The 26,099-nt window shown below is 33.6% G+C and overlaps 1 protein-coding gene across 12 annotated transcripts in view; it reads right to left on the bottom strand.

Moving 5' to 3' along the window:
- Nucleotides 1–26,099, bottom strand: part of DLG1 (discs large MAGUK scaffold protein 1) — a 257,844-nt gene that overhangs the window by 97,384 nt on the left and 134,361 nt on the right. For 8 of the 12 annotated variants that reach the window (XM_026496015.4, XM_057306847.1, XM_044383028.3 and 5 more), the window contains 5 exons: nt 23,368–23,466; nt 13,267–13,320; nt 4,979–5,029; nt 2,570–2,694; nt 180–349 (listed from right to left, as the gene is read on the bottom strand). In XM_026496015.4, coding sequence (XP_026351800.2) covers nt 180–349; nt 2,570–2,694; nt 4,979–5,029; nt 13,267–13,320; nt 23,368–23,466 — 499 coding nt within the window. The remainder of the gene's footprint in view (nt 1–179; nt 350–2,569; nt 2,695–4,978; nt 5,030–13,266; nt 13,321–23,367; nt 23,467–26,099) is intronic. The other 4 variants (XM_048214738.2, XM_026496039.4, XM_026496047.4 and 1 more) reach the window with 1 other exon arrangement.

Below are 26,099 nucleotides of genomic sequence, written 5' to 3'. Positions count from 1 at the left end.
TTTTAAGCTTTTATTTATTTATTTGACAGACAGAGAGCACATGAGTGGGGTGAAGGGCACAGGAGAAGTAGACTCTCTGCTGACAGGGACCCCGATGTGGGGCTCAATCCTAGGACTCAGGGTCATGACCTGAGCCCAAGGCAGACTTAACCAACTGAGCTACCCAGGAAACCCCATACCTTTAGGACCTTTAATGAGCTTTATTTCCATTATTTTTTCTGATACCGGTTTCCGTCTTTTTACGTACAAGCGTACGATAGACCCTGCTTCTTTCAATGCTTCAACTGCTTTGCTATGTGTCACATCACGAACATCTACTTCATTTACTCGCAATATACAGTCATTGACCCTGAGAAAAAACCCAAAATATTAAAAATAAAAGTTAAATATCAAAATGGCAAATTTTCACTTTGACAATTTGTCATTTTCATTTTTAAGGTAAAGAGAATTATTTACTAAAGAAAATATACATGAAGAAACTTCATGTTAAATTCTACCACATCAAATACTCATATAAATAAATACAAATATTTTCCAAGGGACAGCAAAAGAAACAGTGCAAATAACAGATTATCACATAAAAATATTAAATAATAAAGACAGCTACAATTTGCATGTTTCTTGTATGCTTATTATGTGTAAGCATTAAGACACTGTTTTATTTATTCAGCATTTTAGTATTTATTTAGCAATAACCACATGCCAGGTACTTCTTTTAGTGTTTTAACCCTTACAACAACCTGTAAGGTGGTTATATATTTATATTCACAAATGGAGAAATTGAGGCAAAAAGAGTTCAAATAATGACTGACGGACGGAGCTGTGACTCAAAGAAAATGGAGGTTCAGACTAAATAATTATAGTTTAAGGTTACAGAGACAGCGGTGGCAAAACTAGGATAATTACTGATATATCCAAAAATAATTTTTTGACTTGCTTTTTCAAACTAGATACATTTAAAAAAATAAAGTTATTTCTTCGAATTTATATGAAGCTAAAGATTATATCATTTAATTAAAAGGTTTCTCATGTAAATAATTTAATTTGACACAATAATATATTTTTTTTAAAGTTTGATTTGTTCTAGTTCTAATTTTCCCCCACAGCTCTGGCCTCAGCTTAAATTGCACAGCATTCCATTGGGGGGGAAAATCATCTGAAATTGGGCAGGAAAGGAGAACAAAAGATGATTAAAATACTAAAATTCATCTTGATAAGCTTCTCTGTAATTAGCTTTAAGAGGAAAAAAACTCTGTATGCAAAGACAGTGATATATTAGAGTAAGTATTAAAGGTATGTTCTTCAGTGAAATAAATGGGACACATTAATTTTCACATAAGCACAAATAAAAAGTCAGTAACAGAATCGGGAAGTAAATGTATGCATTTACATGAATGGTCAAATTATTAATTTTTACCCAACTGATTTAATTAATCTATCACCTATCATATCCAGTGAGAAGTTTAGAAACTGAAGAGCTGCAGAAGGTAACAACAGCCTTAAAATCAGATGTTATTATTATTATTTTTAAAGATTTTAGTTAGTTATTTGACAGAGAGAGAGGCAGCGAGAGAGGGAACACAAGCAGGGGGAGCGGGAGAGGGAGAAGCAGGCTTCCCGCTGAGCAGGGAGCCTGATGCGGGGCTCGATCCCAGAATGCTGGGATCACGCCCTGAGCCGAAGGCAGATGCTCAACGACAGCCACCCAGGCGCCCCCAGATGTTATTTTTAACAGACCATATAAAAATCCTTAGTTCTAAAACTTATGACTGTTACTATATATGTATATTTATATGTATATAAGTATATATATATATATAAATAAATAATTAAAAACCAACAAAGAAGGGAACAGGAAAAGTGCCATAATCTATGGCCCAAGGAAACAACAAAGTATGCTAAAGATATCTTCTACAATGCAACACTGAATTTAAACAAGAGTTTGCATAAACTTTACTTTTTACTTTTGGTGGTATGGGATATAAACTCAGATATATACCATCTCTTGTAACCTAAGTTTATATATATGTTTCCTACCCAGGAAATAAATGGAAAACATTTTGTGAATATATTTAAAAATACAAAGGGAATTCTATGATTTCTATAAATTTGCTCACATTTTTTAAAAAAATATTTGATTTATCTATTTGACAGAGAGAAACAGCAAGAGAGGGAACACAAGCAGGGGGAGCTGGAGAGGGAGAAGCAGGCTTCCTGCTGAGCAGGGAGCCTGACGCGGGCCTCCATCCCAGGACGCTGGGATCATGACCTGAGCCGAAGGCAGATGCTTAACAACTAAGCCACCGAGGCACCCCAAATTTGCTCACATTTAAAACCATCGATCAAATTTATTATTCAACATGTTATAATATCTGAGATAAAACTAAATTCCTAAATGAAAAGAGGAAACAATGCTTAGAGCACAATTATTTCATTCATTTGTTATTTAAGCATCTGCCTTATGTTGGTTATTATGATAGTGTTTATTTGTATTGATGCCTTGTTCAATCTGCCTAAAGAAAAATACACAAAGTGTATTCAGCATCATAACATAAAATGCAAAATGTACCGTAATCTTCCATCTTGGGCAGCTGCTCCCCCTGCAATAATTTTGGTAATGAAAATACTTGAGTCATCTCCAATGTGTGGGTTGTCTGTACCTCCTGCAATGCTGAAACCAAGCCCTGAATTTCCCTGGGGATAAAGGAAAAAAAAAAAAAAATTGAGCCTGAGTAAGAATTACCTTTATTGATAGGTTCCTGTCATTTTAGAACCTAGAAACTGTACTATCACAGGGAACATATACATAAAGGTGTATATGTAGGGGATATGAAGATTCTGAATTAAGAAATATAAGGAAAGCTCTTTCTTCTCTATGAAGAATTCAAAGGCATTCCTTCTGAGTAGGTACTAAGTACTTTTGAAGTATAGTCTATTATGGTTCTTTCTTTTAAAGTATGTGCAATTTGCCCTTGGATCAGTCACCCCTCTGCAGAGGTGTCACTGTTAGGTCTCTTTCTTTTAGAATGTATCTCACTCATGTTTGGTAAGGCAAATGTCTCGTAAGAGAAAAAAGTGAAGTGATCTTCCTGTTGCAATTATTTCTGAGTAGGTAAAAGTAACATTATTTCACCTTTTTAAAAACGGGGTAGGGGATGGTGCTTTTCTTTTACTAATCTTGCCACCAGCTGACTTTAAAATGACCAAATTATATCTGTTAAGTCATCATCCTTGGACAATTGTTCTAAGCAATGGTATTAAAAATTTGTTTATTTTTGCAAAAATGTTCTAACTGTGGCCTTCAGGCAACTCAAACAGATACATCTGAACTGATAACTTAATATTAAATAGCTTAAATATGCCATCTACTATGATGGGTCCTAAAATTCTATTTTAATAATTTTTTTATTAATAAGAGTTACTAGAATATGATTAATAGTATCAATGGTTGTGTGATGTTACCAAGTCACTAAGGTACTCAAATTCTTTTTCTTTGCTTTTTAAAAAATTGAGATATAATTTACATATAACATTGTATAAATTTAAGGTGTACAATGTGTTGATCTGACATATTTATATATTGCAATATGATTATAATCCTGCTTTAGCTAACATCTCTATCATGTTACATAACTGTCATTTCTTTCTGTGGTGAGACCATTTAAGATCTAGTCTCTTAGCAATTTTTAAGTAAATAATATAGTCTTGTTGACTATAATCACTATGCTGTGCATTAAATCTCCAGAAATTAATTCATCTTCTAGTTGCAAGTTTGTATCCTTTAACAACATCTCTCCAATTCCTGGAACTCAAGATTTTTAGTAAGTGAGAAAACAATGTCCAGTCCTAACTAAATAACTTTAAAAGGCACTGGGAAAGAATGCAAAATGAATAAGATAAAGTTAGAATTACATGTCAATTATATCTCAATATTGCTGGAAAAAACCTAAATAAAAAATACCACATTAAAATATGTGTGCTACATTAATATTGTGCTTACCTGAGAGTTATTCATCCATCTTAGTAACCCAAATTCAGGTAGTGGGCAGTAAAGATCTGGTATACATGTAAAAGACCCTGTCAGGTCTATTTGCACTTAGAGACCACTCTGGCTTCACATATAGACAAATCTAATTATCTAGGATTTCAGTCTTAGACAGTTACTTAGGAAATTTACTTCTGTGAAACACTTTATTTCTCAAAAATGCTTGTCAGAGGAGGTGGCATTACTGAAATACATCATCATTTGAATGTAGATATTCTTAAGGGGTAAATATTACAAAGAAATTTACACATCTAAATCGTACACTTAAACTATTTTCTGACTGGGGATTCCCAGTCAGAAATTTTCCCATAAATTCTCAGTAGGATCTTGTCTACTAGAACTATAGTTACCATTTTGCTAAAAAAGAAAACTGTTAACAATAAGCATATTACTAGCATATGAAATACTTTAATAATGCTTTATATGAAAAATAAAAATAAAACTTAAAAACAAAAATCTGAGAAACTGTTAGACTAGAGGAGCGTAAGGAGACACGGTAACTAAGTGTAGTGTGGTATTCTGGAAGGGATTCTGAAAGAGAAAAACATAAGAACTAAGGAAATCCAATAAAGTATAGACTTTAGTTAATAATAATATGCCAGTATTGGTTCTTTAGTTGAAACAAATGTAGTCTAGTAATGTAAGATGTTAACTGAGGCCAGGATAAATGTAAACTTTTGGTGTAACTTTTCTGTAAATCTAAAACTACTTTAAAGTTTCTTTTTCAAAAAAAAGTTATTAAAGAAAAGCAACATGTTCTAAAAATAGCATGGGTAGTTTTATAATACGTATACTTATAAAAGAAACTAATATTACATGGTTCTGTTTTTGAAAGATCTTTTCCCTTGAATTCTATATGAAAGAGCAGTATATTTAAAGAATTCTTTAAGCAACAGATTTATGCATAAAAACTTAAGATAATTAAGTTTTTACCCTTTCAAGTGTGATTTCTTCATATTCATAATCTGCATCAGTGCCGTTAACCTAATGGGGGAAAAAAGAAGTAGCATAGAAATTTAAAGTATAAAATTTGAAATGTCAAAACATAATTTTTGTATGATTTATTAATGCAAACCTGTTAAATGTGATAGTAATAAAATAATTTGGTTTCATTTTAATAATTTTAGGTAAAATTTTCAAAGAATAGAACAGTACAAATGTGATTAATGAGTTGACATTCATGATATTATGACTCTCAAATATAGAAAAGGTACATACAGCTTTTTTTATTAAAGAAAAAAATTTTTTTTTGTTTATTCATTTGAGAGAGGGGGAGAGAGCGTGCACACATGAGCAGTGGGGAGGGTCAGAAGGAGAGGGAGAAGCAGCTCCCCACCCCCCAAACTGACCAGGGAAGCCCAAGGAGGAGGAGGAGGACGACAACGACAACAGACTCAATCTCGGGACCCTGGGATCATAACCTGAGCTGAAGGCAGATGCTTAACTGAATGAGCCCACCCAGGTGCCCCCGTGCAGCTTTTAATATTATGGAACTTCAACTCTTTTCACTGTCTTGATCCACACATCTAATCAGGTGCCAATTCTTATTGATTTGAATACTTCAATTTTTCTGAAAACCATCACCTCTTCATTCTCATCTCTATTACCTTGATTCAAACCTTTGTTAATCTCCTCTGGACTACTGCCAATGTAATCTATCCAACTCTTGGACTAGTACTCTGTGCTGCCCAAATAACTCTAATGTGTTTTACACCAATGGATCTTTCTGGAGCCTATATCTAATAATGTACTTGCTTCAAACCTTTCAGAAACTCTCATAAAGGCTCTGTACGAACTGACCCCAATCTATCACTTAGCTTCATTCCTAAGATACATAACTCACTTCTTCATGAGTGTTACATACCATCAACTCTGAATGACTTGCTTTTTCCTTTACGTATCTTGCAAGTTCCCACCTCTGCATCTGTTACTTTAGTGCTTCCTGTCACAAATTTCACTTATATTATTTCATGTCCAAATTTGATTCCCCATTCAAGTTCTTGCTCACATCTTACAGACCAAGCACTTAATCTTATTCTTTCCGATTTATTCCCTACTCCCTCCTGAAAGCAGTAATTTCCACAGAGAGGGCCATTGGTGAAAGGTGAATGATCCTTGGGATCAGATTAATTCAGGTTCATGCCATTGCTTTAACATTTCTGATGAAATGAGGCCATGCAAAATACTCGATCAAGTCAAACAGGGATTGTGACAAACTGCATTTCTCTAGATGCCTCCATCTTCCATCCTATATGTTCTTTTGCAATATGATTAAACCATTCTACCATCAAGAGATGTCACCTATTTCTCCTTCCCTTGGATCTAGGAAAGTCCTAGATGAGCTTTGTTAAAAAGAATGTGGCACAAATGATGGTGTGTGGTTTCTGAAGGTCATGTGATACCTTGTAATATTTGCCTTTGTCTTAGAAGGTACTTTCTTAGAACTCAGGAGGTATAGGGGCACCTGGATGGTTCAGTCAGTTAAGCGTCTGCCTTTGGCTCAGGTCATGATCCCATCATGATCCCAGGGTCCTGGGATCGAGCCCCACGTCCAGCTCTCTGCACAGTGGGGAGCCTGCTTCTCTCTCTCCCTCTGCAGTTCCCCCTGATTGTGCTCTCTCTCACTCTCTCTCAAATAAACAAATAAAATAAAATAAAATAAAATAAAATAAAATAATTTAGGAGCTGTAATGTGAGGAAGATCAAATAGCCCATGGGAAGATTCAAATGAAGGAGAATTAAGGTCCTCAGCCAAAAGCCCCAGCTGCACTCCTAACTAGCAACAATCAACTGCCAGTCACATGAATGAGACTATTTTGGATCTTCCAGCCTCTTCCAGTGCTCCAGCCAATATGAAGCAAAAGAACCTTCCAGTTAACCCGAAAAATCGCAAGAAATAATGAACTGTTTTTTAAGCCACTAAAGCTCCAGGGTGGTTTGTTATACAGCAACAGAATAATGAAACAACGGAATAATGTCATCTATGTAAGCTACTTTGCTTTCTTCACCATACTCTAAGAAAGCACCCCTAATTCAGCTCCAGCTTAGGGCCTAGGAGTTTTTTCTTGGGGGCTTTTGAAACCCATCTCTTCTACCTTTTTGGGTTCTCATGGCTCTAATGGATTCAAACCCAATTGTTACTTTCTTAACTCTCTTTCTCACCTAAAGAGCTTTTCTTCTTATATATACACATATACTTTTTCATCTTTCATTTTGTAGGAGTGCTGACAATACCGACTCCATCTTTGGCCCTCCATCTTGTTCATATGTTTGCCTGATGACTTCTGGGCACCACAAGTTCCACGCCCTTTGGAGATTAATATACATACCTTAGAAATGCCCACCAAGGCCTGGATGTGTGGGGAGGCTTCCTTTGGCCTCCCACAAATCTATTAAGAGATAATATAGTCTTTCCCCTCCCAGATGTACAAATGGCACCACAAGATCCAGTTAAAGATTAGTAGTCAATCAGGTGCATGTGAACCCTTTGATCTCACTACAATGCCATTCTGTAAGTCCCCTCGCTCTATAAAATCCAGACTTTATGGAGAATAGCCAAGCAGCTGCCATGGACTGTCAACCACCCAAACTCACCCTTCTCTGCTGGTCAGTAAGTCACCCTGCATAGAACTGTGTAAACTGTATGGAGCAGTCTGCTTCATTTTCTCGTCTCAAAGTGTCTGCTCAGTTTAGGGGATATTTTATTGTCCCTCCCCCACCTTCTAACAGATTTCTATGCGTCTAGAATGCAGGAGGTTTATCCATATACATATTCTACCAACTTGACTAGAAGTCCTTTTTTTGTGAGTAAAAATAAAACCCTTATCTGCAGCTATACCACTTTCCTTATTCTTTTTTTTTTTTTTTAAAGATTTTATTTATTTATTTGACAGAGAGAGAGACAGCCATCGAGAGAGGGAACACAGTCAGGGGGAGTGGGAGAGGAAGAAGCAGGCTACCAGTGGAGGAGCCTGATGTGGGGCTCGATCCCAGAACGCCGGGATCACACCCTGAGCCGAAGGCAGACGCTTAACGACTGAGCCACCCAGGCGCCCCACACTTTCCTTATTCTAAAGGTTATCTGTATCATCTTTATATTTCCTCGCTCAGACTTGCTAAAAGTCTCAGTCCTTATCAAAGTAGTTTTAATACTGATTAAGCTATCACATTCTATGCTATCACTTTCTTTTATTTTTATCAATTCTTTATTCTTTCTTTAGACTTTTTTTTAAAGCTGCTTGAGCTGAACGCCCAATTCATTTATGCTGATTATTCTTCTATTTTTAAAAACATCATTAAAGTTAATAAATTTTCCTTGGCACATGGCTTTGGCCAAATCTCAAAACTGCTACACTGGGCTCTATTTTTGTTCATTTGTTTATTTCTAAATACTCTGAAATTTTATTCTGGAAAACATTTCAACATGTGTGCTTATATGGCCCTTTCGGTGTTAAGTAAAATTTCTGTACTGTGACCTTATGATTTCTGTTTTAAGAAATTTGAGATTTTCACCATTAATCTTTCTCAAAAGATAAATATATGGTACATGTGTTTGGTGTTTAATTTAATGCTCAGTCATTGAGATCTAGTGAGGATTCCAGGTAGCATAGAGTGATCGTAAAAAGGTAAAAAGTGAGAAGACCATAGGGACTCTGAATGACTTTAGTCCTAAACCTTCAATAACATAAAACTGTCTGATAATTTCATATACAGAGACGATGTGATAACAACTTTAAACACTGTCAAAGTGGGCTTCAAAATGCCAAGAGTACATTACCAAAACTACAAATTACCCTGTAGGTATCAATTCATCAACACTAAAAGTGAAAAAAAACCAATGGTGGTGTAATATTTTCAACAGCAGTATGTTTTCCAGCAAAACTACAAAATGGTTGGTTTGCTTAGTTTTCTTTTTATATCTTTATAAAATGTGGCTTCCAATAGGAATGAAATTCTTGCCTAATATATTATTTACATCATTATGTAAGGTTTATTACTCTCAATTAGCAGGACAGGGTTAGAGGTAACATGGGAATAAAACCTGAGGAGACTGATCTTTAGGCAATATGAATACATTGACAAAATAACTTTTCTTCTTTAAAAATATGAGAATAGATCTAGAATATTTCCTGAGAACTGTCACTGCTAATATTTTCTAGGTGTTGAATTTAAGCTTATCAACAAAATGGGATTGTGTAGGGGATCAAAGCTGGAGCAGAAACTAGAAGCTGACTGGGCCCTATGAAAGGTCTTGAATGCTGTACCAAGCAATGAGAAATATTCTTTGAAAGTTTCTGAGCATCAAGTAGGTTTAATAGATTTTCCAGAAAAGGAGCTATGATAGTATGGAATAGATGGAGAGCAACTGGAGAATAGTAAACTGGTGAAGAAGTTATGGCAGTAGTCTGGGTAAAAGGCACAAATTACAAAGACATTTAAGAATAGGCGGTAAATTTCTAAATATTAAAAAAAAAAAAACCCTAACATTCACGGAGAAAAAAACCTACGAAGCTGTAACTAAGAGCATAATCTAAAAGAAAGCTGACCAGGAAAGAAAATCAGAATTATACAACATATGTCTAAGTTATACTCCACTGATCCATCCAGTTTGGGACCACAACTCTGCTGCTTTAATTAATGATGTTTTATAATATGTTTTATTATTTGGTAGGTAAATCTCTCACAATTACTTTTACTTTAAATTTTACTTGACTATTCCTGAGTTTTTACTTTTCTACACATCAGTACTGTTCAAAAGAAGTTTCTGTGATGATAAAATGTTCTATAATCTGCCTTGTCCAATACAGGAGCTACTACCCACATATGGTTACTCAGCACTTGAAATGTGGCTAGTACAACGGAGAAACTAAATTCTAAAATTCTTCCTTTTTCTTCTTATGTCATCCCCTCTCCCTCTCTTCCCCACCTCCTTCCCTATCCCCCAAACACACTTATTCTTTTTGGGGGCTATAACTGGTACTATACCAAATTTACAGATTCATCTGGGGAAAATGACGATCTCTACATTATCTTCCTATTCAGCAATAAAATCTGTTCTCTGCTTACTTAGGTATTCTTTTATGCCATCAGCGAAGTTTTATAGTTTTCTTACTACAAACTCTATAATTTTCTGTTAAACTGATTGCTAGTATTTCATTTTTTTTTTTAAGATTTTATTTATTTATTTGACAGAGAGAGACAGCCAGAGAGAGAGGGAACACAAGCAGGGGGAGTAGGAGAGGAAGAAGCAGGCTCCCAGGGGAGGAGCGTGATGTGGGGCTCGATCCCAGGACTCCGGGATCACGCCCTGAGCTGAAGGCAGACGCTTAATGACTGAGCCACCCAGGCGCCCCTGGGTATTTCATATTTTTGTCGATAGAGTTAATGGATTTATTTACAGTTAGTTGCTGCTAGTATATTGGAATAGCACTTATTAATTTTTAAGTTGTATAAATTTTTTCTTTTTAATACAATTTGCTTTAATTATGGGTACATACATGCTATAAAAAGGCAGAGGAAAATTTATAACACAGATGTCCTCAGTCCCTTACAGGCCCAAATATTTTCATTTTCTCATCAGCCTATACCAATATATCTGAACAGGACAGACAAATCCTATTACATAATCAGTATAAGACTTCTCCAAAGGAAGATTTAAAAAGAAGCCCAATTTATTAATTCCTTGCTGTTTAGGTTCAATTCAGTAATTCCTTTCTAACTCTAGATTAATATATTGAAAGTCAGGATTTTATCTATCAATAGTCATGTGATTCAGAGTTCCTATTCATGCATAATCTCAGGCAATTAAAAACTTCAAAGTCTATACCAACACAAGGTAAGAATCTAAAAATAAAAATGGGAAGAAGAAAATGTTATTCCTAATGAAAAATTAACATAACTAAATACAAAACTATTAACCTCTAAAGAACTTACTTATAAGATTTTACTAATAATGAATAGCAACATTTAGGTTGATTTATAAATACTGGGAGTTATCAATTATATTATACATGGAAAAAGTGAAGAAGCTTTTAGTATGTAAGAAAAGTACCAAAGTCAAATTGAATGAATTTTCCTAACCTTCACTATTTGTAGGATGTCTTAAGGAAAAAAAAAAAGACAAACAAATGAGTATTATTTCAACAAATTACTTCATTTCCAACTTAATACTGAAACCAGTAAGAACTCAGAATTTTTGTTTTTAACTTTGCCTTACCTTAATATTTTTCACTATTTAAAAAAAGAGCAGGAACACACAGAGACAGAATCAACCCCAATGCCAATGAAATTCTATCAATTAATACTAAAAACTGAGTATAATACATAATACTTAATGGTAAAAGACTGAACAAGACCAGGATATTTGTTCTTGACACTTCTATTAAACATTGTAATGGATTGTAATGGAGGTTCTAGCCAGGGCAATTAGGCAATCAATCAACCAATCGATCAATCGATCCTGATTATAAAAAGAAGTAAAACTATCTCAATTTGCAGAGGGCATGATCTTATATAGAAAATTTAAAGGAATCTACACAAAAACATTAGTAAATAAGTTCAGTAAGGTTGCAGGACAGAAGATCAAAATCTATTATATTTCTAAATGAATTCCTAAAAATCCATTATATTCTAATACACTAGCAATCAAAAAATCCGTAAATAAAATTAAGAAAACAATTCCATTTACAACAGCATTAAAAGAGTAAAATACTCAGGAATAAATGTTAAGCGAAAGAAGTCTAAGACTTGTACCCTGAAAATTAAAACATTACTGAAAACAATTAAAGATGTAAACAAATGGAACATGATCCTGTGTTCATGGATTAGAAGACATAATATTGATAAGATGGCAATACCGCCCCCATTTACCTACAGACTCAAATCAATTCCTATCAAAATCCTAGCTGCCCTTTTATTGCATGCAGAAAATGACAAGCTAATTCTAAAACTCATATAGAAACACAAAGAACCCAGAATAGCCAAAACAAACTTAAAAAGTTGCAGGACTTATACTTTCTGATTTCATATATTACAAAGTTACAGTAATCAATACTACGTGGTACTGGCATTAGGATACACATACAGATCACTCACTAGTAGAGAATTAAGAATCCAGAATAAATCCGTATTTTTATTTTTTATTTTTTTAGAGAGAGAGAGAGTGAGTGCACACAAGCGGGGTTGGGGGGTGGGGGGGAGGTACAGAGAGAGAATCTTAAGTATGCTCCACACCCAGCACTGGGGCAGATGTACGGCTTGATCTTAACGACCCTGAGATCATCACCTGAGCCAAAATCAAGAGTCGGAGGCTTAACTGACTGAGCACCCAGGTGCTCCAATCCATATATTTATAATTAACTGATTTCCTACAAGGATGTCAAGACCATTCAATGTAGAAAGAATAGTCTTTTTGAAAAATGGTGATGGGACAGGACAACTGGTACCCACGTACAAAAGAATGAAGTTGGACCCTTACCTCCCACAACATACAAAATTAATTCAAAATAGATCAAAGATCCAAGTCTAAGAGCTAAAAGAATAAAACTCTTGGAAGAAAACCTCAGGGTCCTCATGACCTTGAATTAGGCAATGTTTTAAAGTACAAACTGTAATCAACTACATTTCAAAAAATGGGAAAAAAGGACTTTTACAGTCTATAAAACTATGCACCATTTGATTGGAAAAAAAGCATGCAAACTATTTCTACTTAAATATCTCCAAAGACATTTTTCTTTGGAGTAAAAAATGTTGGATTAGATTATGCTGTTCTGTCTGCTTATCTTTAAGGGCTTTTTAACACAGAAGTTTACAGAGAAGCACTACTCATTTAGTATGAAGTTATAACTATTTTAATATTTGAATATACATATAAAACTGGGTACTAAAAATCTAGTCATTCAACTAGATTTCTAAAATGACTGAATATATGACACAGTGTGAAGTGACCACGGGTCAGAGAAAGCCTTTAGTGAACATTAATCATTTTAACTTAAAAATAAACCATCAATTTCTATTTTAACATTTCTGCTTTACATAAGTATGGGAAAAACACAACCAAAAAGGGACAGTATTGCTTCACATACTTTAACAATTACAGATCAGTGAAAGAACATCACAAGTACAATGTATTAAAAAAAATGAAGCTGTGATCTTTGTATATGTATCAAAAACTGAAGAGGAAAAGCAGAATTATTTAAATGTGTGGAGAAAATTGAACTTACATAAGTTGACGTTTCCAAGCTATCTGTGTTGACCAGTACTGGAGGAGGATTTGCCTTAAAGAAAAGAATTGTAAATTTGTTAGCTTAACAGGAAAAATTGACACATTCCATATCAATGTTCACAAATGTTAGAAGCAAATGAAAGATTTGCTATTTCTTAAATTATAATTTTATATGAGCTTTCCATATGTTAACCAATGAATCCAGTTTCCAGCAGCAGATGAAAAGAGTTAAGTATAACAGTTAAATTTAATTTGCTTTTGAGAAATAAATTATTTCTGCTAAAACAGACATAATTTTCTTAAGATTTATAAAGAAATTCACCAGCCTTCTTAAAAAATCCACAAATATGCTTTGCATAAGAACTCTTCCCAAGTTGCTCAGAATCATTAGCTTTTCTATTCCCAAGGATACCATGAAGATTCCAATCTTCTATCACCCAGAAAAAAATTCTATTTTCAGCTGCAATTATTGCTTTCCACCTGTTATTCTAGACAACTCACAGAATAACATTAGTCAAAAAACCAAAAGCAAAACAACAACATAAAAACAGACATGTCTGATTAAGTATGGATTGAAACAAGCTTGGTTTTCTGTTAAGCTGTAAAGTAATAATTATGTAGATGAAATAAAATTTAAAGAATAAAATGCAATAAACACCAAATGAAAAACATATCAGAACATATTATGAACATACCAGAAAACTGACGTGCTCCCCCTCAAAATTATCTTTCTCCTGCATATTTAAGAATATAAAAGTACCATTTCAAATGACATTTTCTTAGAATAAAAAAAATGACTATCCTTTAAACATATTTTAGGAGGTATGTTTATAAACATTAAGAATTCTGCTATTCCAATTAACTAAAGAATTAAACATAAAAACCGTATGAAAGAAACACTATACACAAAATAACTATTTTCTTCCAAGTGTCTAGGCTTTTCTAAAAGGTTCAAATGTTTTACACTATTTTTAGCAAAGTACTAGATCTGGATGATATGACAAAATGCTTAAAGACAACACAGTTGCATGGCTTAATAATTATATAATATGCATTTAGGCTACATGAAGCAACTGGTCAAAAATGAGAATACTTTATTATATATAAACATGACATTAACTACTTTATATGCAGGTCCTACCTTTGAATGTAATAATCTATCTTCAAATGATTTAGTGAAAAGCAAACCTAGTAAATACAAATACTATTTTTTTTTAATTTTTTATTTAAATTCAATTAATCAACATGATACAAATACTATTTGTACGATTACTATTTAAATAAAACTAGTCAACTTACAGACATTTGAGATTTTATGACTATCTGAAATTATCCAATGACGTATACAGATTCCTCAAATTGATAATATTTCATTTCATTAAAAAAATTAATGGCACAACTTCACCGTATTTTGTTTAAGCAATTACAGAGGATGGCAAGAAAGAAAAGGGTATTTAAAGTTACGAAAGAAGTTACCTTCTTCAAAAATTACAGCAACAAACCCTTTTGGTTCCCTCTGCCCATTTATTACCAAACATATAGTGAAAAAAGTTGTTTATCATCATCGTTGTATAGAAGTTATCTTTTGATTCTAGTCATATAAAAAGTCTATTTGATATTGAAATATATACAAAAATGACATAAAGTATTAAACTTACTTCAAAATAAAATAATGACAATGAGAGGTCAGGAATGGGAGGGATTATGGATCATATGAGTGCATATGAGTTAATGATTGTTATAGTCCGGTGATGAGTATATGTGAGAGTTCACTGTACTATTCCCTCTACATGTAAGTATTTTTGAAATTTTTAACAAAAGTAAAGCAAAAAAATTATATTGAGTCAACTGCTCAGTTTGTAGGAGGTTAATAACTAAGGCAGTTGTAAAATACTATAGGTTAGAGTGGCTATTAAGATATTAGCATTCACACCATAAAGTTGATTTCAATTTTGAAGTTCAGTTCAAAATAAAAAATACTGACTAGTGAAATAATTTGTAATTCTGACTTAAAGAACAGATAAGTAATATATGTACAATAAGTTATTTTTAGATGTATCTTTAGAATTAACATGAGTGAATGATCGTAATTGAAGGGAAATGATGGTAACAAAGAACATGAAATTGGACAAAAAAGAGTGTTCACATTGAGGATTAAGCAAGAATTTCAGAAAACCTAGCTATTTCAAAAAGATCATAAAAGATGGACTCAAATAAGAGCCTATATAAAGGAAGCTCAAAGAGGCATGATCTGACTGCCTCAAGTTTAGCTGCCTAAAATAAAGATAAAAAATATGTAAGACTGCATTAGCAGTAATAGCATAAAAACATTTAACTTGGAATAAACTATACTTTTACTTAATAACTTGAGATTTTCTAAATTCTTGTATTACGAAATACAGAAATGGTATCTGACAAAGTAATACTCCCTAGCTCTCCAATTTGGAGGAGGTAGGAATGCAAATAAATGGGTAGGACAATTTGAATGGGTTTGGAGGGTATGACACACAATTCAGAAAGACACAATACCCTAGCAACAAAGCTAAAGAACTGGGTACTTCTAAAAGAAGAGATGCAGAAAAATTTGGCCACAGAAAACACATACTTTAAAACAGCTGAGGTAGAGTGCTAAAATCAGAAATGGTAGCAAATCTGACTAGTTTAAGACCTTGGGATCTGTAACCAGGACAATGGGTAGCAGAACAGGTGACATAAAATTATCAGCTTTACTTAGGAGTCAATTAAACAACAAGAAGACTGGAGAAGAATCTACTTGAAAGTTACTTCAAATGAAGAAACCCCTCCCCCACACCTTGCTTCAAGTGACACTTATCAAAAGACTTGGTTCTAGTGCTGTCTCTATCTCACTCTACCATTCAGTAACTCTGACTATATAGGTAAGTCACAAGTGTTATTTAAACTCATGTACTCCATCTATACAGAGATAGCAACACATGCCTTTACCCAAGAGGACTATGTGAGGATCCAGCAAATACAAAGGAAAATTTATTATAAACCATAGAAACCTATGGTTAATCTATTATTATTTATTAACAACATATACCATTGTGTATGTTTCAACTAGAACAATGATGAAGTCCTACAATACGATTAGAGATGGGGGTAGGGGTTAGTAAAGTGACAGGGATATTCTAAAAAAGAGGAACTAACAAACCCCTAAAGAATTTGACCAAGTATCAATAACAAGACTTAAGAAACATAATTTTGCTCATGCAACTTTTAGTATTCCACTTCATTAATAATGGGTCTCACAGGGATTGCTGCTGTAACACACTGCAGCATCCTTACACTATTTCAGAAAGTAATATTACATTTAAAAAAAAAACTTTAAATAATTCTAAAATCTAGCTATTTAAAAACAGGTCAAAATTAGGAGTTTAGAAAATACTTTTATGCTGTGCATTGTATTTCTCCTTCTTACCATTTATCAAAGTTTCATTATGCTATTTTAGTGTCTGTCTCCTTCTCCCCTACTAAATTATAAACAAGTGTTTTTCATATGAAGAACTCACAAACCCCAGAGAACACATCTTGGATTCTAATTTGAGACACACTGCATTAAAAGTTACATGCTATCACTTAGGGGATCAATGTAAGTAAGAGTGAATGTAAAAACAAATAGGATGGATTCTGGGAAGAGGGCAGAATAGGAAGCACCACAAATTTGTCACCCAGACAATAATTGCCCTAGCAGAATCTATGTGATGTAACTATTTTGGAATTCTATTGAATTCCAGAGTAGTCTATTGAAGGCTTGCAACTTCCAGGGGAAGTACTGGATGGTAAACTGTGGTTAATTCAGTCAATTTCAGCTCTTAGCACAGTAGCAACTATCCTACTCCCATCCCTCTGCCCTGTAACAGCTAGTTGGGCAAGTTTCCTGGAGCAGCTGGCACAAAAATTGCACAAACCAGGAGGGGCAAAAAAACAAAAACAAAAACAAACTATCCTTCAAATATATGGGATCTGTGCTCTGATCACTAATCGCTGCTTCTGATCACAGGAGTGCAGACAAAGAGGCAGTGGCCATTATTGAACTGCCCATAATTGATACAAATTTCTTCCCCTATGGCTGAAGTGACTCCAGAGGATTTAAAGGGCAAACATTTCCTCCCACCATGTCATTTTTCTCTTTTTCCCTTTTGAGAGTCAGACACTGAAACCTAGGATATTCAAAAGCAGCCACATATACAAGGGAAATTAGAATGTTACCGTGCAGGCCCAAAAAAGACCTGAGGAAGACCTTAAGTTTATACTGCAGACTGATTCTTGGCACAGAGATAGCCTACAATAATTTAAAAAATCCCAAAACAACAACGACAACAAAAAAAATAAAAACAAACAACAGCAAATCTTAGGAAAGGAGGAAAATCTGATTTCCAGAATTACAGCATCATAAGAGTAAAACATCCAGTTTTCAGCTAAGAAATCAAAAGGCATGCAAAGAAACAGCAGAGTGTGGTCCATTCAAAGATAAAGAGGAAGGAAGGAAGGAAGGAAGGAAGGAAGGAAGGAAGGAAGGAAGGAAGGAAGGGGAAAGGCCTTTAAAAAAAACCTTGCGCCAGATCTACTACACAAAGACTCTGAAACAACCATATTAAAGATGTTCAAGGAACTAAGAAGGTGGACAAAGAAAATGAAAAAAATGGGAAAAAATTTAAAAGATAAAATAGAACAATCTATAAAAGACAGAAAACCTAAAATCAGAAGGAAATTCTGGAACAGAAAAGTTCAATAAATGAAATGAAAAATTCAATAGAGCAATTCAAAGGCAGATTTGAGCAGGCAGAAGAATTAACAAACTTAAAGATAGGACAATGAAATTATTAAGTCTGAGAAAGAAAGAAAAAGAACTAAAGAAAATGACCAGATTCTAAGGGATCTTGGTTCACCATTAAACAGACCCACACACAGATCATGGGAGTCCCAGAAGAGGAGAGATCAAGGAACAGAGAAAATATCTGAATAAATAATGAACAAAACATTCCCAAATTTGATAACAACAAAAAACAACAACACATAAATACAAACATTCAAGAAGCCCAACAAACTCATGATAGGATGAACTCAAAGAGATTCACACTGAGACACACTGAAATCACACTGTTGAAAGACAAAGACATAGAATTTTGAGAGCTGCAAGAAAAAAGTGACTCATTACATACAAGGGATCTTCAATAAGATTATCAACAGGTTTCTCATCAGGAACTCTGAAGTGAGAAGGCAGTGGGTCAATATACTTAAAGCACTAAAATAAAAACCTCTGTTAACCAAGAACCCTGTATCTGGCAAAACTGTTCCTCAAATGTGAGGGAGGAATCAAGGTATTCCCAGATAAACAAAAGCTGGTGGGGGGCACGTTCATTACCAGTACAGCTGCCCTGAAAAAAATTCTTTGCTAAAGAGTTTTGCAGGTTGAAATGAAAGACACCAGACTGTAACACAAGGTGTTTGAAGAAATAAAGATCTCGGTAAAGATAAATACAAGGGAAATTACAAAAGCTAATATTATTGCAGCAGTTGTAACATCACTTTTTATTTTCTATATATTCTTAGAGGAAATGCTTTCAGTCTTTCACCACTGACTACAATGTTTGCAGTGGGTTTTTCACATACGAAAGATGAAAAGAGTTCTGTAAATGGATGACAGTGATGGTCGCACAACAATATGAATGTACTTAATATCACTGATACGTAGGGATGCCTGGGTGGCTCAGCTGGTTAAGTGTCTGCCTTCAGCTCAGGTCATGATCCTGCGGTCCTGGGATGGAGACCCGCGCATCAGGCTCCCTACTTCCCCCTCTGTCTTCTGCTGCTTCCCCTTCTTTTCTCTCTCTCTCAAATAAATAAATAAAATCTTTCAAAAAATACCACTGATATGTAACCTTAAAGATGGTTATAAAATGGTAAATTTTTGCATTTTATGTATTTTACCACAACTAAAAAAAATTGGGAAAAATATATGACCTCAACCTAATTATGCAAAAGACATATTAAAGACAAATTGAAATATATTCTACAAAATAACTACCCTGCTTTCTTCTAAAATGCCATATTCATGAAAGACAGTGGGGCTACTCCAGATTAAAGGAGACTAAAGTGTCATGAAGGCAGTGTAAAATCTTGGACCTATTTTTGTTTTTCCTACAAAAAACATTATTGGGGCAATGGGCAAAATATAATTAATGTCTGCAGATTAATCTGATACTACTTTTATGCTAATGTTCATTTTCTGATATAGCTCATATACTGTGGTAGTATTTTTGTTCTTAGGAAAAAATATATAGTGTTATAAAATATCTGTATTTGGAAGTAAAAGGGAGAGAAACTTCTTTTGAAATGATTCAAAAAAGTAATATAATTATATAGGAAGAGAAATGATAAAGCAAATATGGTAGGTAAAAGGTTAAGAATTGGGGGATCTGGGTAAAGATATATGGGAATTCACTGCACTATTATTGAAACTTTCTTAAGTCTGAAATTTGAAAATAATGTAAAACAAACAAATCAAAAAAACCCCTCAAAATACAAACAGAATAAGGGCACTGCAGTCAGATAGTAGTATGTAGTTAAAAAGGGTCATCAAGGTAACTCGAAGTATGCTCTTCTGTTTAAGATTACCAGTAAAATGAAAATATACTTTAGATTATACTAATGATCAAATGATTTGAGATTCAATGCTCAGATGTTTTGTGAAACCTGAATGGTCCAAAAGCAATAAAAAAATGGTCTGCACTGGCTGTACCTCTTATGTAACTACTCTCATGTCATGTGGGAATTGTTAACTTGTCTCTCGCACAGACAATAGGCTCCTAGAGGTCAAGGACAATGTTATATTCATCTTAGTAACGACATGATTGGAACAATAACAAAAAATTGAATGAACACCAATCCCTCCAAAAGCACATAAACGAGTATGTACAAAGAATTTTACACACACAAATTAGTTACAAAGCATTTTTAACAATATCTTAATTACATGACAGATCCCCAAAATTGGTAGAAATAGAGTCTAAAGCATCTGGTTTCAAGCAAATCATTTACTCTGGGGTGGAAAAAAGACATTTAATAGGTCAGTATCTATGTGGAGAACTGTGGCTATGAGAAGCTGAGTCATTTCTCCACTATCACACAGCCAGAAAGGGGTGAGGCCGGGAAGTGGTAGTCAGGTCTCACTATAAAGTCTGTGCTCTTCATGCAACCTTGCAAGCAGCCATTCATTATCATTAGGCCTTCTGTATCACTATGTATAATAAGTATAATAATTCCTATTGTGGAAAAGCTTTCAAAAATTTAAAAGATCAATATAAAAGTACTCTGAAAAGTACAAAACTTCTACAAATAATTAGACCATACACACACAGTCTATAATTAGGGTTTCTATCTAACTTGCCTAATCCTCAAACTCATTTTAAAGTAGTCAGGGAGGCATTATCCCCCATTTTAATAGATGAAGGGAGTATAAAATGTAGAGGTTAAGTAACTTATTTGAATTGCAAAGGTAGGACTAGACTCCAAATCTTGTGTCTCCTACTTCTATATCTATTATATCCTGATGCATCTAAAATGTAAAGTAGTAGATCTTTAGAAGAAAAATTATTTTCATTTAAAATGTTAAAAATTGTGTTATAGATTAAGCATAGCTTTCAAATTTATTTGAGGACATTTTAATCAGTTATACTAATTTTTATAATGTCCGTATTATACTTGATTAATCAGGAACACACTTACTGATTCTGGAAAAACGAGGCACACCTGTAGGCTCTTCGCATTATACAACATACATGATTAATCTACCCTACATGGACTTTTCATAGTGTATTTAAAACTTAGAATGAGGCAAAGTAGAATAAATAAGCCTTTCTCTTGTGCACATATCCTCGTTTGTTTTTCTAACTTGTTCCCTGGTTCACTGTCTCAAAGAAATATGAGATAACACTAATAATATGAACAGCCAAGATCATGTGCCAGCTGCACATACGTTATTATTCTTCCAACAACATCTCAAGCTAGTACTACCATCATCTTCAGTATTAACAGATGAGTAAACAGAAGCTCAGTGTGGTTCAGAAAACTGCTCAGAGTTACACAGCTGGTAAAGTTGTAGGACTGGAATTCCAAACCAGATCAATCTGCCTCTAAGACCTCTCATTTATAACTACAGGGCTATGTAATGTCTCAACAATTTCCAAATATAGTGTGATGTTGTTAGGGACACTTGGAGTAAATAAGTCAGAGATCTTTGAGCAGGAAAGGACAGGTTCCTCATGGAATATAAGAACAGAAAATACTACAAAATTTCAAAGGATTTTAGGAAACTACTTTAACATCAAAAGAGGAATCGAAGTGACAAGAGTAAAATAAACTTCCAAATCCCCTACTTGAAAAAAATATTGTATTACTAAATCCTAGATGCTTGGAGAGATGTTATATTATTACAATATTACATAACACATAGGCTGCTTGCTTAGAATTATATTTTATTTATAAATTCAATTTCTTCTCTGCAACAAAGAGGAAAAAATCCATCTGAATTTATCTATTCAATCATTTACAATGATTTAACTTTTAATGATTTTCATAGAGTAAAAGATTATGTAGAAGTAGTAACATAATAACACAGACCGAAGTCTTAGTGTAGTATCTGTAATCTCCCCTAGAATCCTATTTTGCATAATGTTCCCATTGATTTTCATTTTTTAGGAGAGGGGAAGGGCACTGCAACAAGTAATCACAATTGATATCTCATATTACTCCCAATGGAACTTACACAATAAGCATACTATTTTTATCTAGATTTTATGCACAGATCAGTAATGATAAAAATAGTCAAAGATGCATTTATTTATACTTTAAATGAGATTGAGGTTGTTTACAATAGAGATCTGAGTTACTATATGCAATACTACTATCATTATTTTGGCTTTAGATGACTTAGTTGATAGGATAGTTAGTATCTTAATAAGTCATCCCTTGAACTACTGAAGCTCTGAAGCTAAAAAAGTTCATATTCTCTAACATCTGTCTAGCATTTCATTTTATTTTTTGACTGTCACATGTTATCTTTTTATTTTATTTTCAAATTTTTATTTAAATTCTAGTTAGTTAACATACAGTACAATGTTGATTTCAGGAGTAAAATTCAGTGATTCACCTCTTACATACAATACCCAGTGCTCATCATAACAAGTGCTGTCCTTAATACTCATCACCCATCCAGCCCAATCCCCCATCTCCTTCCATCAGCCCCGTTTGTTCTCCATCTTTAAGAGTCTCTTAAGGTTTCTTTCCCTCTCTTTCCCACCCCCCATATGTTCATCTGTTTTGTTTCATAAATTCCACGTATGAGTGAAATCATACAGTATTTGTCTTTCTCTGACTTATTTTGCTTAGCATAATACACTCTAGTTCCAACCACGTTACTGCAAATGGCAAGATTTCATTCTTTTATGGTTGAGTAATATTCCACCGTGTGTGTGTGTGTGTGTGTGTGTGTGTGTACACACACAAACATTACCTTTTTAAAAATAAACTTTTATTGGAATAATTTTAGATTTACAGAAAAGTTGCGAAGATAGCACAAAGAATTCCCATGTACTTTACATGTATGGGCTCTTATTTTTAACTAATAAATGTGAATGTTATTTAACCAAATGATAGAAAAACAAATATTTCCAAAGAAGATAAATATATATTGGGAAACAAAAAGCTGTATGAATGACACATCCAGTAGAATATGAGGATAATAATTTTTATTATCTTAAGAAAATAAAATTTCCTAAAGCAAATAAAAACTGATTCAAACAAATTTATAAGTACAAAATGCATACAAATCTAAGGAGGTTCAATATTACAAAGTTTAGAATGTGTCCTATTTCATAGTTAACCTTAAAAATGGCACATATTGAACCCATTTTATATTAAATCCCAAATATTTAATTCCCTAAAAACACCAGTTGAAGTCCAAAATGAATTACTAAATCTAACAAAGAAATAGTTAAAACAGTTTGAAAAGAATACAAATGAAACATTAAAAGCAAATGAAATTTTTATAAAGAAAAAAGAAACTAATAAAAACCTGTGGTATGGTGGGTAGGATGACAGTATTCTCTGCAGGGACTGGCAGGACAGGGATCACAGGGACAGTGGGAGAAGAGGGAGGTACAGCTTCTGTTGGCTAAAAATCATCAACGACAAAAAATCAGGAAAAATACCAAAATAAAAGAAAAACACACAACAGAAAATTTTGTCATAAATTATAGTTTTCAGAAATAACTGAGAAATAGGTAAAATATTAATATGTTACTTCAAATTAAATGAGAAAATGCTCTTCAGAAATTATTTTAGAAATCATTACACCACTAATAATAATTTTAAGAACTGTAAAATGAGTGACTACTTTTTAGATGTTTCAATGAAAATAATAAAAGATAATGACTTAGAATTTTCTCCTCTAGGAGACAAAACACTCATTTCGAAGACTACAAAGTATTTTTCCAGCATTAAGAATATGTTTGACTACTTTCCTCCTTACATTCAAGGAGTCAAAAGCAATTTTATTAGCCCATCAGGCAGGCAACTGTGGCTTAGAAATTCACAAAAGATTCAAAGGACTTAAATCTATACCACTTCCTAAGATCTATGCTATTGACCTCTACTATCAAGAACTGCAATAACCTGCCTTAAAATGGCCTTTAAGAGGGTGTCTGGGTAGCTTAATCAGTTAAGAGCCGACTCAGGTGGTGATCTCAGCCTTGTGGAATCAAGCCCTGCGCTCCGCTCAGCACGATGTCTGCTTAAGTTTCTCCCTCCCTCTCCCTTTGTCCCCCTCCCCCTGTGCCCTTGCTCTGTCTCTCAAATAAATAATTAAATCTTTTAAAACAATTGCCTTTAAAGTCATTAATTCAACTAACATTCATTGAGTAACTATTATGTGCCAGACATATTCTGGAAAAAATCAACAAAGAGGAACTCTAGTGACATAAACTAAGAGGCTTTGATATTTTATTTGCTACTCTATCTGGCTTGATTAAATTAATTTTACAAAGATGTAAATGTAAAACAAGAGGTATTCTGTAGCTTGTCCTAATCCTTGTAAATTGGATTAATTCATAAACATTTACTATACCAATAACACGTTCTACATGTGTAAGAAAAACATTAAAATCAAACTGATAACAGGACAAGGTGCATTAAAAGAGACTTAAAACAGGAAGAACAACTTTGCTGAAATCCAAACTATGCTTTTCCTAACAAAGAAATACAAATTAAAATTACAATGTAGACCTTCTTGGTCTATCAAATCAATCAATCAAAATTTATCAAATACGTATGGGTTCTCTCCAACAATGGTGCTGGGACAACTGGATATCCACACACCAAAAAATGAAGTTATATCACCCTCACATCATATACAAAAATTAATGAGAAATTAATCAACAACTGAATTATAAATACTAGAACTCATAAAACCAGAAAACATAGGGGTAAATCTTCATGATCTTGGATCTGACAGTGGATTCTTAAATATGTCAAAAGTATAAGTGACAAGAATAAATGAATTGGACTTCATCAGAATGAAATATTTTGTGCACCAAAGGACATTATCAAGAAAGTGCAAAGACAACCTACAAAATGGGAGTAAATGTTTGCAAGTCATACATCTGATGAGGCTTTAATAGCCAGAATACATAAATAACTCTTACAACTCAACAACAAAAAGAGAATTAAAAAATGGGCAAAGGACTTGAGTAGTCATTTCTCCAAAGGAGATATACAAATGGCCAATAAGCACATGAAAAGATACTCAACAAATTAGAGAAATGCAAATCAAAGTTACAACAATATATCACTTCACACCTGTTAGGACGCTGTAATAAAAAAAGAAAAACGAAAACGAAGAAACAAGCCTTGGTGAAAATGTGCAGAAACAAATCCTCAAAAACTGTCGGTAGGAATGGAAAATGGTGTAAGCTGCTGTGGAAAACAGTTGGATGGTTCTTCAAAAAAGCTAACCACAGTATTACCATATAACCCAGCAATTCTATTCCTAAGTATATATACTCAAAAGAACTGAAAACAGGGACTTGGATACTTTACATCACAATGTTCAGCAATGCATTACTCACAACAGCCAAAAGGGTAGAAACAACCCAAGTGTCCATCAACAGACAAATGGATAAACAAAATGTGGTATATACATATAATGAATATTATTCGGTCATAAAGAGGAATGAAATTCTGACACACGGTACAACACAGATGTATATTGAAAACATTATGTTTTCAAGTGAAATGAACCAGACACAAAAGGACAATTTTGTATGATTCCACTTATATGAAATATTTAGAATAGGTATATTCATAGAGATAGAAAGTAGAAGAGAAGTTACCAGGTTAGGGGGAAGAGCATGGGAAGTTATCACTTAATGGTCACAGAGCCTGTGAGAGGTGATGAAAAGGTTCTGGAAACCTAATATGATGGTTGCAACACTGTGAATGCAATTAATGCCACAGAATTATACACTAAAAAAGGTTAAAATGACAAATTTTATGTTAGATATATTTTACCACAATAAAAAAACTCAAAGCAAATTTTAATGCATGGAAACAGGTCCTTTCCTGTTGTTGGATATATAAATTCATACAAACTTTAAGAAAAGCAATTTAACATAATAAAAAAATCATTAAAATAAAAAAAAAAAGAAAAGCAATTTAGTAGTAATTATCTACAGCCTTAAAAATGTCTGAGCGCTTAGACTTAATTCTAGTATTCTAAGAATCGTAATACAGTCTATTGACCATTGTTCA

The sequence above is a fragment of the Ursus arctos genome, unplaced genomic scaffold (assembly GCF_023065955.2).
Source record: "Ursus arctos isolate Adak ecotype North America unplaced genomic scaffold, UrsArc2.0 scaffold_4, whole genome shotgun sequence".
In the NCBI taxonomy this organism is placed as follows: Eukaryota; Metazoa; Chordata; class Mammalia; order Carnivora; family Ursidae; genus Ursus; species Ursus arctos.
Note: the sequence above shows the minus strand (reverse complement) of the source record. Positions and strands in the feature narration are given on the sequence as shown.